The sequence below is a fragment of the Caenorhabditis elegans genome, chromosome IV (genome assembly GCF_000002985.6).
Source record: "Caenorhabditis elegans chromosome IV".
Lineage (NCBI taxonomy): Eukaryota > Metazoa > Nematoda > Chromadorea > Rhabditida > Rhabditidae > Caenorhabditis > Caenorhabditis elegans.
The window spans coordinates 2135737-2150022 of record NC_003282.8 but is presented as its reverse complement, the minus strand read 5'-3'; the positions used below and the strand labels follow the sequence as shown (position 1 = coordinate 2150022).

General features: G+C 35.6%; 3 protein-coding genes across 4 annotated transcripts; 2 read left to right on the top strand and 1 right to left on the bottom strand.

Annotated features, from left to right (window-relative positions):
• Positions 1 to 725: 725 nt before the first annotated feature.
• Positions 726 to 3351, top strand: C54E4.5 (Inositol oxygenase). Its single transcript, NM_067769.4, has 5 exons — positions 726 to 876; positions 1263 to 1443; positions 1759 to 2000; positions 2767 to 2915; positions 3195 to 3351. Exons 1-5 carry the CDS (start codon positions 727 to 729, stop codon positions 3301 to 3303), a joined length of 831 nt encoding a protein of 276 aa, NP_500170.3. The 5' UTR covers position 726; the 3' UTR covers positions 3304 to 3351.
• Positions 3352 to 3555: 204 nt separating this feature from the next.
• test-1 (Thyroglobulin type-1 domain-containing protein) lies at positions 3556 to 13072 on the bottom strand (the record flags this gene model as incomplete). 2 transcript variants are annotated; one of them, NM_001027927.6, is made up of 8 exons in its annotated part: positions 3556 to 3752; positions 3846 to 3989; positions 5687 to 5812; positions 5863 to 5929; positions 6170 to 6249; positions 11784 to 11882; positions 12067 to 12103; positions 12984 to 13072. In NM_001027927.6, the coding sequence occupies 8 exons, from the start codon at positions 13059 to 13061 to the stop codon at positions 3703 to 3705; spliced, it is 681 nt and encodes a 226-aa protein (NP_001023098.1). The 2 variants fall into 2 exon arrangements, with proteins under 2 accessions (NP_001023098.1, NP_001368220.1); NM_001380084.1 differs by lacking the exons at positions 11784 to 11882; positions 12067 to 12103; positions 12984 to 13072 and having other exon boundaries at positions 3703 to 3752; positions 6170 to 6214.
• Positions 9380 to 12072, top strand: C54E4.12 (uncharacterized protein). The gene is made up of 3 exons (NM_001307648.3): positions 9380 to 9465; positions 9527 to 9659; positions 11737 to 12072. The coding sequence occupies exons 1-3, from the start codon at positions 9392 to 9394 to the stop codon at positions 11770 to 11772; spliced, it is 243 nt and encodes an 80-aa protein (NP_001294577.1). The 5' UTR covers positions 9380 to 9391; the 3' UTR covers positions 11773 to 12072.
• Positions 13073 to 14286: the final 1214 nt, after the last annotated feature.

The following is a 14286-nucleotide window of genomic DNA, read 5'->3' as shown; positions in this document are numbered from 1 at the left end:
AAATTCAAAAAAAAGTTTTTTTTTTGAAAATGTTTTTAACCCAAAAATTACCGAAATTGATTTTTATTAGGACCTGTATAAAAATTCGAATCCGGCTTGTCGGGAGCTTCAATTTAAGCATAATCATAATCATGTTTCGCCCACTTTGGGTCCCACCACGAAAACCCCCGGGATACTGTAGGTATTCGTGGTGGGACCTAAAAATTGCACAGTTTGAGCAAAGTAGGTCATGATTAAACTTAAATAAAAGCTCTCAAAGCGATAATTTTAAAGCTTCAAATAATCTGTAAAAAAGGTTTCTAGTTTTCTTGAAAGAAAAAATTCCAAAAAAAAATTTTTTTTTTTTGAATTTTTTCTGTTGCAATTTCGCAATATGTTTCTAATATCAAAACTACAAAGTTCCGGTGATAAAACAAGTATCATTCGATTCCTGCAAGTAGTACATGGTCATGTGAACAAAGATCGTATCATACCCGACTGGGGGCCAGTGGGGAGGGGGTGAAACCGGTTCTTTCGATGAAAGATAACGCGTTTCATCACGTCGTCTTCCTCATTCTCAATTCATTTTTGCTTAATATTCACTGTACCCGGTGCATATTGAACCCCTTTTTCAGAATTTGAAAACCAAAAAAAAAACCAACAAAAAATTTTTTGTAAATATTTTTTTCAAAAATATTTTTCGATTTTTTTTCAATTCTATAGAAAAAAAAAAGATTAAATTCCAGAATGAGAATTGAAAAAAACGTGGCTTATGAAGCCGACGGTAAAACCTATCGTATCTATGACGTCAAGGCTGAGGACCCGATTCAAGTTCGTGTCAGGACCCATTATTTCACCCAGCACCAGAAGCAGACAGTGGATTTTGTAAAGGAAATGGTAATTTTACATGTAAATGATTTTTAGAAAAATAATTCGAATTCAGTTCACCGAGAGCTTTCATTTAAGTATAATCATGGCTAGGTTTCGGCAATTTTGAAATTTGGTGAAGGCTAGAATTAAGACTTCAAACATATAAAATTTGAATTCACCGCATTTTCAGCGTTTGATTAAGTATAATCATGACTAGGTTCCGTTGGTTTTGAAAATTGTGGGTCCCTTCACGAAAACTGTCGGTTACTGTAGCTAGGTTTTCGTGGTGAGACCCAGCTTTTATCGAATTCAACAGAACCTAGTCATGTTTATACTTGAATGAAAGCTCTTGACATGCTGATTACAAATTTTCAACTTTTTCCACAAAACAAGTAAACAATAAAACTTTTCAGCATCAAAAGTGGCTGAAATTCGACCACGCGAAAATGCCAATTCTCGGCTGCCTGGACATGCTAGCCACATTTTTAGACGAATCTGATCCGGATGTGGATGAGGCAAACTTAATTCATGCTTACCAGACAGCTGAAAAAATCAGAGAAAATCACCCGGACAAGCCGTGGATGCATTTGGCAGGTACCTTTTTTTGCGGGGAAATTTTCATTAAATTTAGAATTTAGAATTTTAAACAACGAATTTGAATTGGGCTTGTGGAGCTTCAATTTGAGTATAATCATGACTAGGTTCCGATAAGTTAGAAAATTTTTGGGCCCGCCACGAGGGGTACTGTAGCAAATTTTTTCGTGGCGAGACCCAAAATTTTTTAAATTAGCATGGTCATGATTGTACTTAAATTGAACCTAAAAACGCGTCAAAATCGAATTTTAACATCAATTTCTTGGAAATTCAAGTTTAAGAAAATTTGAAAAAAAAATCAGAAATTTTTTTCAGGTCTAATCCACGACTTGGGGAAAATCATGAGCGTATGGGGTGAAGAGCAATGGGCAGTCACCGGTGACACGTATCCTGTTGGTTGTGCACCAGCCGCCTCTATTGTCTACGGAAAATCCAGCTTCGATGGGAACCCGGACATTAGCCATCCGGTATACGGTACCCAAATGGGAATGTATCAGGAAAAGTGTGGAATGGAGAATTTGTTAATGACTTGGAGTCATGATGAGTATATGTATAAGGTGAGTTGAGTAGAAGGAAGTTTTACAATGTTCAGAAAAAATTAGACTAAATTTTTTTTGAAAAATTTTTGTTTCCAAAAATTAAAAATTTCCTCCAATTTTGCCGGAGTAAAAATGAAACCCAAAAACTTGAATTTTGCGCGTCCTCAGCTTCATTTTGCGTATAATCATGACTAGGTTCCGTTGATTTTGAAAAAAATTGGGTCCCACCACGAAAACACCCCAGCTACCGTACTTTTCGTGGTGAGACCCAACTTTCTCAAATCCAACGGAGCATAGTCATGATTATACTTAAATTGAAGCTGAAAACTAGCAGAACTGAAATTTTAAGTTTTTTTCTAAAAACATTAAGGTAAGAAATTTTTAAATTTTTTTCCACAAATTTTCTCTAAACTTGTCTGATCAAAATTTAAAAAATTTCAACTGATGTTTCAAATTCAACTCATTTTCAGCTTTTTAAAAAATATATAATCATGACCAGATTGCATTGATTTTGAAGAAAGTTGGATTCCACCACGAATACCCCAGAGTAGTGTTTTCGTGGCGGGACCCAGTTTTCTAAAAATCAACGGAATATAGTCATGATTATACTTAAATTGAAGCTGAAAACTAGCTGAACTTGAATTTCAAATTTATTTCTAAAAACATATTGAAAAAAAATCATTTGGACTAAAGAAAAACAAAACACAGTTTTTGGAAAAAATTTTAAAAAAATCATTTTTTCTTCAACATTTTTATTGTTAAATTAAGGCACAAATATTTTCAGGTCCTTGTAAACCACGGTACAACTCTTCCAGACGAGGCTCTTTACGCAATTCGATTCCATTCATTCTACCCATATCACTCTCACAATGACTACGTCCAATTCCAAAACGACAGGGATGTGGCGATGAAGCCGGCGATTATGATGTTGAAGTAGGTTTATTAAAGTTGAAATTAGTAAATTTAAATTCAGCTCGCTGAGAGCTTTCATTTAAGTATAAGCATGACTAGATTCCTTCCCGATCTGGGTCCCGCCACGAATACTTCCCTGTGGTACTGTAGTTTTCGTGGCGAGACCTATAAAGCCTTAAGTTCTTATTAGCATAATTCTAAGTCACCTTCTAAGTTCAATATTTATATTTATATGCTGCTAACTTAAATTTTAACGTCAAATCTTCAAAAATCACACCAGAAAGAAATTATATTTTTCAGCGAATGCGACTTGTACTCCAAAAATGACGATGCTCCTGACATGGACGCCCTGAAGCCCTATTATCAGTCCCTTATTGATAAATATGTTCCTGGAGATGTTTGCTGGTGATATCTAATTATAATTGCATTCCTGAGACTATAATAAAAATTTTATTTTATGGAAATTTTAATTGTTTTTTGAGCTCATCGAATTCTCCTTCAAATTAAGTAAAATCATAAATATGTTTCCTTAAAGTTGGACTCTACCACCACGGGATACTGTAGTTTTCGTGGCGGGACCCTTGTCGTGATTTTACTTAAATAAAATCTTGAGTCGTTTTCAGTTCAAATTCAAAAATCTAAGACTACAAAACTGAATTGTTTTGAATAAAATATTAAAAGTTTATTAAAAAGAAACATATTTAAAAAATTGTTGAATAAACATTTTAGATCAAATTCAATGTAGTAAATAAGGCAGTGAATGTTACCAAACAAAAGTTATGGAAAATATAAAAAATAACGAAAAAATTTAGAGTCTCTCTCTGAGGAATGCGATGTCTTCTTCGGTCATATCGGATGCTGAAATTTTTTTTTTTTTTTTAATTAAAAAAAAAAAATTAACGGTATTCAACTTCAACTGAAGCTCCAAAAAAAAAAAAACTGAGCACCTACCGTATTGTCCACAGTCTGGAAGAGTGTTCTGAACTCGAGATTTGTCGAATTCCCGTCCATAACGGTCCACACACCAGCAGTTTCCATCGTGACATTGTTCTGGCTTGTAGAATCCCTCAAGGTCGCAACGTGGCAAGAAGACTCCTGAAGTTATCAATTATATTATTTTATTTCCACTAATAATATCGTAATTATATGTATTTTATTCCTAATTTTACTACTGGCTTTGGAATGAACTAAGACTTGATTTGAGTTTACTAATTTTCAAAATTTTTATTTTGTCATGTAGGGAACATTTTTCTCTACAAATTATGGGTGGTTAAACTTTGTTGGATATTAAAACAAAAAAGCCATTGAAAACCATAAAAAGTTACTCGAAAAATATTTTGCTCTTAACCAAAATCCATTTCTAGACGAGAACAATAAACTAACTACAGATAATAGGTCTCCAAATAAGTTCCGGGTCAAAAATCATAACTTTGTTCGCTGCGTATCGATTTTTATGAAACTTTGGGAATTTATGTTATCAACCATGATCTTTCATTTGACAATAATCACAAAATTTTTTGACCACCCCAAGTGCCAAACTCGGAGCCAATTTTTTCAGGCATTTTTCTGATCTCTGTTCTTTTCAGCTTTGAATTGAGGTTTGTGTGCGGATTTTGCTATGTTTAAAATACATTATTAGAAAACAACAAAAAATTGGAAAAAAATCCGTCCAAAAAAATTTTTTGTTGGTTGGTCGTCAAAAAATCTTCAAAAAAATTTTTGTCAAAAATTCTTGATTTTTCATACAAAAATGATGTAACCAAGTGTAAACTATTTTTAAACATAAAAATCATTTGAGTTTGAAATTAGAATCTCAAGAAATATTTAAAAAAACTCAAAAATTATCCGAAAAAATTATATTTTCTATTATCATTTTAGAGTATCGAACTAAACTTATATGTTTTATATGTGTAAAAATAGTTTACACTTGGTAACATCATTTTTGTATAAAAAATCAAGAATTTTCGACAAAAATTTTTTGAAGATTTTTTGACGACCAACCAAACAAAAATTTTTTGGACAGATTTTTTTCCAAACTTTTGTTGTTTTCTAATAATGTATTCTAAACGTAGCAAAATCTGCACACAAACCTCAATTCAAAGCTAAAAAGAAGCCAGATCAGAAAAATGCCTGAAAAAATTGGCTCCGAGTTAGGACACTTGGGGTGGACAAAAAATTTTGTGATTATTGTCAAATGAAAGATCATGGCTGATAACGTAAATTCCCAAAGTTTCATAAAAATCGATACACAGCGAACAAAGTTATGATTTTTGACCCGGAACTTATTTGGAGACCTAATAATAGTTTTTGAAACTGTATCAAAATTCTCGATTGATTCCCGCTGCTATATTCGAGTAGTCTGACCTCCCGAATAACATTATTTTCTCCGAAGTTCAACAGGAAAACGTCCGCTTGACACTTTAATCCATGTCACACCTAATTAGAATAATCTCCATTGCCGTGTTGCGCAAGTTGTTGACAGTTTCATACTCATCTTTTATGAATTTGCAAGGTATTAGCAAACTATGGGATTTTTCTCAGCGTTTGATAATGTTCCAAAATTTTCCAATCAGACCCTTTTTACTTTTCTGGACTATGAAAACAGTGTTTCTATCGTATTCTGAAGCAGAAATTTACAGAATCTATTTCAATAATTTGTACAAGTCAGGGGTGTACGGAATTTTTTCTATTGAAAATGTTTTGAAAATAGTCTTGAAAATTCGATTGCCAAACGGCAATTGCCGCGCACTCCTGATAATAGCTTTTTCAGAGTTTTAATTCTTTAAGCGTACCAAGAAGGTGTGGATCAACGTCGTGCTTGGCCTTATGGCATGGTGGCTCATGTCTCAAGTCGTCGGAGAAGGTGAAGCAATCACACCACTCATCCACAGAAATCGAACCATCGACTACCATATCGTCTGAAAATATGACACGTAGGGTTTTCAGGCGGCCCCCCAAATAATCCTACCACACATGTCAATGAACTCCTCGACGCACGCCTCGTTGCCTCCTCTCTCGATCGGACGGAGTTCGGCCTGAAGTTACAGTTGGCTTATTAATTGAGCTGGTCCAAAATATGTTGGGCAAGACTTGATTTCGGCTTCGGCCAAGTTTAAAAGTTTAACCCAAATCTCGGAAAACTTTATCCAAAATTTTTAGATTGTCGTTCTAAACTTGGGGAAGATTTTGCTCACATTCAGCAAAAAAAAAAAAAAAAAAATTTCCAAAACTTGTGCTAAATGTGTGCAGACCTCAACTGAGACGACAAAACCAACCTTGGAAAGCTTTCCATCCTGATTTCCATCCCATTGGTTGAACATCCATCCGACCTCAACACGACATGGCACCGAATGCACTGAAAACACAAGTTTAGTTCAACTTTATGCAAAATAACTTTATGAACTTTCTAGACTCTTTGCTGTACATCACGTATTGCATTAATAATTAATGATTGGAAGTGAAAAATGGGGAACTATGTAGGTAAGTGCGTGTGGAATCCCAAGTAGAATTTTAGAGGAATTTAGTCCGTTTCTCCCACTTTGTCGGGCCAATTTATGGTAAGCTTTTACTTATATGTAAACTTATTAAATAGGCCCCTACAAAAATGAGAGAATGCGTATTTCGCAACATATTTGACGCGCAAAATATCTCGTAGCGAAAACTACAGTAATTCTTTATATGACTACTGTAGCACTGTTGTGTCGATTTACGGGCTCAATTTTCGAAATAAATTAATCATCGATAGAATATTGAATTTGAGCAAAAAATGAGGAAATACGGAAAATTGAATATCGCTGTCAGTTTTGGAAAAATAATTCATTTCGAAAATTGAGCACGTAAATCGACACAAGAGCTACAGTAGACATTTAAAGAATTGCTGTAGTTTTCGCTACGAGATATTTTGCGCGTCAAAAAAAACGTGATGTGAAAATAGTGAAACAAACTAAATATTTTTTGAAAATTTTGACGTCTTTAACAATAATAGCAAACGAGAAGTTTTTAGCTAAAATAGCATATTTCTATAAAAATCTAACAGGAAATCAGTTTACCATGTTGCTAACCAGGGCTGGGATTTTTTTGGTTTTCTTGATATTTTGACGAAAAATCGATTTTTTGGTTTTTTTTTTGGTTTTTTGGGACCAAAAAAACCAAAAAATCCGAAAAAAAATGTTTTCCGTGTCTAGTCTCGACTCGAGACTATTCTGTATTAAAATACATTAAAACATGTATTTTAACACAGTTGTGACGTCATAAATGTATTTTAATACATTTTGCAACATCAACTTAAGCATCAAACATTTTTTGGTTTTTCGAAAATTTCAATTTTTTTGTTTTTTGGTTTTTGGGTTTTCAAAAACTTCAATTTTGTGTTTTTTGTTTTTTGGTCCAAAATTTTTTCTGGTCCCAGCCCTGTTGCTGACCCAATTTCCCACGCATTACTCTTCCTGCCCACCTTTCACTCCCCAAGAATCCTCGAAAAAATTCCTCCAAATGTTCCCATATTTTTCTTCTTCTTCTTTGTCTAATTTATTTCCATCCATCCATGTACAGTGGTTGGTTATCTATCAAACCCAGCACGCGCGTCTTTCTTCCCAACCGCCCCTCGGGGGAGGCGTGACCACCCGCTGTGTTTACGGGCGGCCGGTATTATGCTAACCAACAACAATTTCGTCTTGAATTTTCACTATTTTTAGTAATTTTGGTTGATAGAATTCTTCCTTTTCATAATTTGGTGCTTAAATTTTTTAAACCTTTTTATTTTCTGATTTATAGCAAGCTCGTTTTTCACATTGACAATTTTTTTGTGTTGCTAAAATTTTATACAGCTTCACTGAATTTTTTAATTTTTCGTACAGTGCATTTTTTTCCTTTTTTTTCAGCTGCTCACTTTGACATGCCAAATCCTTTTTCTAGCGTAAAAATATATTTTAACTCAAAAATTAAAAAAAAAACCACTAAATTTGAACTCTTTTCGTATCATATGATTCGTGTGCTCGGTGAGCATCATCATTTTGACCCAACCCAAATACAAATAAACAGTGAAGAGATGATCTGGTAAGAGAGAGGAATTAAACAAACAGTACGCCTTATATCTTACCTGGGAGGTGAAGATGGCGGATCTTTATCTCATATCCAAGACTAGTAAGCTATCTGTTTGTCAGAAAAGATTTTAGATACTAGATTTTTAACTAAATCCAATTTGTTTTTCCTATCCATCCTGTATTTTGGTCATGATAAAGCTTACATTATAGCTAGGCAAAGATTTTTTCGAAAGATGTTAGTAGTAAATGGATATAAGGCAAGCGATTTTTTTCCGGTAGATCGGCAAACCGGCAAATTGGCAATTTTCGAAATTTTTTGGCAAATTGTGTTCTTGCACATTTTTTTTTGGAAATTTCAAATTTCAATTTAATCAGCAAAATTGTACGTATTCTATAAATGATTATCCAATCAATAAATTCTATGAAAATATCTAAAGAAAACGGGAAAAAAATTTCAAAAATGCTCAATTTTAAATGTTTCCGTCTTACTAAAAATCCCTCTAAACACTTCTGGCAAATCGGCAATTTGCTGAAAATCAAAATTTCCGGCAAATCGGCAAACCGGCAAAATGCCGGAATTGAAAATTTCCGGCAAATCGGCAAACCGGCAAAATGCAGGGATTGAAAATTTCCGGCAAATCGGCAAACCGGCAAAATGCCGGGATTGAATATTTCCGGCAATCCGGCAAACCGGCAAAATGCCGGGATTGAAAATTTCCGGCAATCCGGAAAAAAACCGGAATTGAAAATTTCCGGCAAACAGCAAATCGGCAAAGTGCCGGAATTGAAAATTTCCGGCAAATGAGCAAACCGGCAAAATGCCGCGATTGAAAATTTCCGGCAATTCGGCAAACCGGAAAATTCCCGATTCGCCGAAATTTTTTGGCAAATTGTGTTCTTGCACATTTTTTTTGGAAATTTCAAATTTCAATTTAATCGGCAAAATTGTACGCATCCTATGAATGATCTTTAAAAGTCAATAAATTCTATGAAAATATCTTTTTTTAAAAACGGGATAAAGATTTCAAAAAAGCACAGTTTTAAGTGTTTCCGTCATTCAAAAAATCTCTCTAAACATTTCCGGCAACTCGGCAAACCGCCAATTTGGCGATTTTGGCATTATTTTACCAAATGCCAAAGTTTCATTTAAATATATTCATTCCTAGCTAATTCTCATTAACTGGGAAATTGTTCATGAAAATTGTTCTTGCATGCATTTTCTATTATCAAAATACTGCAAATTTTAAATTCTACCACGCTTCAAACATTATGCTTTCTATATTTTTTAAACTTTCCGCCTCATTTCCCTCCTCTAATCACATGTTCGGATCGCTCATTGTCTGTCTGTGTATGACCTTTGTCCCACCCTTTGCATTTATTCCCTTTGTTGTCTTTTTCCTCACCGCGCATCATCGATTTTCAGTCATTTATTGCCTTTTATTGAATTTCAGAGCCATGTACCGACAGTCTATGGCTAATGGAGCAGCGGCAAGTGTTTTGTTCTTTATATTTCTATTTGTTCTTGCTAGGTAAGGTTTTTGAGTTTAAAGTTTTTTTTTGGACAATTTGAAAATAGTTGAAATATTTCAGACACATGAAGAAGCTGAAGGTGAAGCTTCCCCCATCCAATAAACCGGAAGATGAAGTTCTTCGGGAGCTTGAGTGCGGAAATTTACCACCACCATATTTTGTGATACCATCCCAGCCACCTCCAACTTACCAGGTAAGAAACTTTGCCGTTTTGTGCCAAAAATCAAGCCTAGCTAAGTGCAAAAATAATTTCCACACAAAGTGAAAATATTGTAGATTTTTTCCGCAAACTTGTGTGAGGTTGACTAAACGGTAGCATTTTAAACAGTTTTTATTTTGGTAAGGACTCTTTAGAATTTTATAAAAATTAACGCTAAGCTTGAAAAAATGTCCTTTCTTGGCAATTTTTCCTGGCTCAAGAAAACAACGAATTGCCGAGCAATTGCCGTTTTCCGGCCAATTCAGCGAATCGTCAATTTTCCGGTTTGCCGAATTGCCGGAAATTTTCAATCGCGGCATTTTGCCGGTTTGCTCATTTGCCGGAAATTTTCAATTCCGGCACTTTGCCGATTTGCCGTTTGCCGGAAATTTTCAATTCCGGTATTTTGCCGGATTGCCGGAAATTTTCAATCCCGGCATTTTGCCGGTTTGCCGATTTGCCGGAAATTTTTAATTCCGGCAATTTGCTGGTTTACCGATTTGCCGGAAATTTTCAATTCCGGCACTTTGCCGATTTGCAGTTTGCCGGAAATTTTCAATTCCGGTATTTTGCCGGATTGCCGGAAATTTTCAATCCCGGCATTTTGCCGGTTTGCCGATTTGCCGGAAATTTTTAATTCCGGCAATTTGCCGGTTTACCGATTTGCCGGAAATTTCCAATTCCGGCATTTTGCTGGTTTGCCAATTTGCCGAAAATTTTCAATTCCGGCATTTTGCCGGTTTGCCGATTTGCCGGAAATTTTCAATCCCGGCATTTTGCCGGTTTGCCAATTTGCCGGAAATTTTCAATTCCGGCATTTTGCCGGTTTGCCGATTTGTCGGAAATTTTCAATCCCGGCATTTTGCCGGTTTGCCGATTTGCCGGAAAATTTCAATTCCGGCACTTTGCCGATTTGCCGTTTGCCGGAAATTTTCAATTCCGGTATTTTGCCGGATTGCCGGAAATTTTCAATCCCGGCATTTTGCCGGTTTGCCGATTTGCCGGAAATTTTTAATTCCGGCAATTTGCTGGTTTACCGATTTGCCGGAAATTTCCAATTCCGGCATTTTGCTGGTTTGCCAATTTGCCGAAAATTTTCAATTCCGGCATTTTGCCGGTTTGCCGATTTGCCGGAAATTTTCAATTCCGGCATTTTGCTGGTTTACCGATTTGCAGGAAATTTTCAATTCCGGCACTTTGCTGGTTTGCCAATTTGCCGGTTTGCCGATTTGCCGGAAATTTTCAATTCCGGCATTTTGCCGGTTTGCCGATTTGCCGGAAATTTTCAATTCCGGCATTTTGCCGGTTTGCCGATTTGCCGGAAATTTTCAATTCCGGCATTTTGCTGGTTTACCGATTTGCCGGAAATTTTCAATCCCGGCATTTTGCCGGTTTGCCGATTTGCCGGAAATTTTAATTTTCAGCAAATTGCCGATTTGCCAGAAGTGTTTAGAGGGATTTTTAGTAAGACGGAAACATTTAAAATTGAGCACTTTTGAAATTTTTTTCCCGTTTTCTTTAAATATTTTCATAGAATTTATTGATTGGATAATCATTTATAGAATGCGTCAATTTTGCCGATTAAAATTGAAATTTTGAAAGATCCAAAAAAAAAATGTGCAAGCCCACAATTTGCAGAAAATTTTCGGCAAATCGGCATTTTTCCAGTTTGTCAATTTGCCAGAAATTTCAGTTCCGACAATTTGCCGGTAAAAAAAATCGTTTTTACAAATTTTTTGCTCATTCCAAAAGCCCAATTACCTCGTGCCTAGTATTTCCAGCAGAAAATAAACAATTCTTATAATTGTTAAAACAAGTACCAAACATTTATATTCCAATCGATTAGTCTAAAAATGGATCGGGGGAAAACTGTTTCCATTTCATTAGAGTCGTAAAAACGAGAATATCTTCAGCAAACAAAAAAAAGGCCATTAAAAAGATTTCACGCTTCATTACTATCGGTCCCTTTTTTGTGATCTTGCCGATTGATTAGATGATAGAAAGATATTTGTGTGAATAGAGGGAGTAGGGTTGCGGTAAAAATCAGTTTTTTTCACCATTAAAATTCCAGGAAGCACTCAAAATGCAACAAACCACCAACACATGAGAACAACTCACATTTCAAAGTATGATCGGCTCCGGATTCCTGTGCATGAACGTCCTTGAACCATTTCACAAGACGCCCTCCCATACGCATCAATTCGGATCTAGTGCAGTCTAAAAAAGATCTCGAATTTAAAAATTGTTTGGTGTTCGTTCTTGTATTATAGGCACGCGCAAATTTTTCAAATTTTGGCTTCAAATCCCGAGAACGTTTCAAAAATTCGCGTGATTATAATATACGACCAGTACCAATGTTTTTGCGTGTATTTCTAACGGGTTTACGAATAATAAAACTTACGATTTTTCTCGTGAACTGGCTTGTCAGCGGATGATGGCTGGAAAATGTTTACATTAAAAGTGTTACTTGAGACAAATTCCGCTTGAATATCAGTGCTTTTGCACAACATTTTTAAGGTTGAAAGTTTCAATACAGAATTTGAAATCTCACAGAAATTTAGTACTTATAAAGTATATAGTAGTACCTTCAAAGTTTTTAGTGAACACAAAATATTATAGAATGCGTATTGCGCAACATATTTGACGTAATATCTCGTAAAATATCTCGTAGCGAAGACTACAGATTGAGCCCGTAAATCGACACAATCGCTACAGTAGGGTCATATAAAGAATTACTGTAGTTTTCGCTACGAGATATTTGCGCGTCATATATGTTGCGTAATACGCATTTTCAGAGTTTTGTGGTTCCGTCATAACTGCTCAAACACGAATTTAATTCACAGGTTTATTTTTAAAATCGAAGTTTTTTTTTTGGTAAATATACTACACAATTATCAAATTAACCCATAACGATAAAAAGAAAATTTCGTCCTTTATCATTGATTTTAGAAAACTTATTTGTATTGTTTTAGGCATATTTGAAAACTTACTGAGGTAAAAAATCACAAAATCACATATATCGAAGTTTTTTCAGTAGTTTGAAAAACTTTTTTTGAATTTCTTTTTTTTAAACATATATTTATATCTATCATTGTTCTTATTATAAAAATCAATTCCCAAAAAACTTAAGAAATCCTCTCTCATTAATCACCTTAAACCAATAGAAAACCCCCCGTACACTTTGCCTAATGGGTGGCCAATTTTATGTGTCTCTCGTAAATCAGCGCATTTTATGTCTTTGCCCTAAAAAGCATGTCTTCTTTTTTAAACTACCGGATTTTTTTGCATTTCTTTTTACACCAAAAAATGGGAACCAACCTTTTCAAGATCTTCACTGGAAATATAGGCGGCCGAAATTGCCACGTGGCATGCCAAAATGGCAACGATCAGACGCATATTACCTGAGACTTAAAATTGCAAAAAAATTTCAGAATGTGTGAAACTTCTTGAGAAAAATCGAGAGGAAGAGGGGAACTGAAGAAAACTTTACGATTCGAGCTGCACACAGGACGCCTCGTCGTCTATGATGCATCGAGAATCTGCGTCTTCACAAAACAAGCGGTGTATTGCAATATCACAACATGTGCTCTAGGTGCCAGGCAGCTGTTGGAAGGGACTTGATTGACCTCTCTAGCTGTTGGGGGAAGAGATTGCGGAGGACACTTGGAACTGGAGGAAAATTGAGCAATTTTATCTTTTTTGGGCTCTTTTGTACCGTAAAATAAAAATTCGACATACGAAGCTCTATCATTACCTATATATAAAAAAATAATTCCGTTTGTTCCGTAGTTTGTAGTCTGTGACGTCATAGCTTACAAAGGCAGGCGTTTTCGGCTGTTGGAGGAATATTAGTTTGGGGTTAGTGGTGGGATATGTTCGGGGTACTGTAGTAGTACTGTAGAGGTACTGTAGGAGTATTGTAGAATTACTGTAGTTTACGAAAAAATGAGTTTTTGTCTTTTGAAGATATAGGTTTGGGGTTAGTGGTGGGATATGGCCGGGGTACTGTAGTAGTACTGTAGAGGTACTGTAGGAGTACTATAGGATTACTGTAGTTTGGGAAAAATTGGCTTTCCGTCTTTGGAAGGGGAATTGGAAACTTCGGGAAAATTTTGGAATGTTCCAGAACCTTCTGGAAAATTCTGGAAAGCTCTAGAACCTTCTGAAAAATTCGAGAAAATTCTGGAATGTTCTAGAACCTTCTGGAAAGTTCGAGAAAGTTCTGGAAAGCTCTAGAACCTTCTGAAAAATTCGAGAAAATTCTGGAATGTTCTAGAACCTTCTGGAAAGTTCAAGAAAATTCTGGAATGTTCTAGAAGCTTCTGGAATATTCGAGAAAATTCTGGAATGTTCTAGAACCTTCTGGAAAATTCGAGAAAATTCGTGAAAATTCTGGAATTGTTGTGGTGGCCGAATCGCCTGCCGGACTACGCGTGGAAAAGTTTCGTGTACTCCACACGGACAAATAAATCAGTTTTACAACTAAGAACGAGCCGCGACGTGACACGCAACGCGCCGTAAATCTACACAAAATCTCTCCGACTCAAAATGGCCTAGTTCGGCAAACTCTGCCATTTCGATTTATGAGGGCAGCCAGAATTCCGTGACTGCTCAAAAATTT

Excerpts from the sequence above, each read along its gene's own strand:
- C54E4.5 (NM_067769.4), top strand. The coding sequence starts at position 727 with ATGAGAATTGAAAAAAACGTGGCTTATGAAGCCGACGGTAAAACCTAT. Across the intron at positions 877-1,262 it reads TGGATTTTGTAAAGGAAATG|CATCAAAAGTGGCTGAAATT; the intron begins GTAATTTTACAT and ends AAAACTTTTCAG. Across the intron at positions 1,444-1,758 it reads GCCGTGGATGCATTTGGCAG|GTCTAATCCACGACTTGGGG; the intron begins GTACCTTTTTTT and ends AATTTTTTTCAG.
- C54E4.12 (NM_001307648.3), top strand. The coding sequence starts at position 9,392 with ATGTACCGACAGTCTATGGCTAATGGAGCAGCGGCAAGTGTTTTGTTC. Across the intron at positions 9,466-9,526 it reads TTTCTATTTGTTCTTGCTAG|ACACATGAAGAAGCTGAAGG; the intron begins GTAAGGTTTTTG and ends GAAATATTTCAG. Across the intron at positions 9,660-11,736 it reads AGCCACCTCCAACTTACCAG|GAAGCACTCAAAATGCAACA; the intron begins GTAAGAAACTTT and ends TTAAAATTCCAG.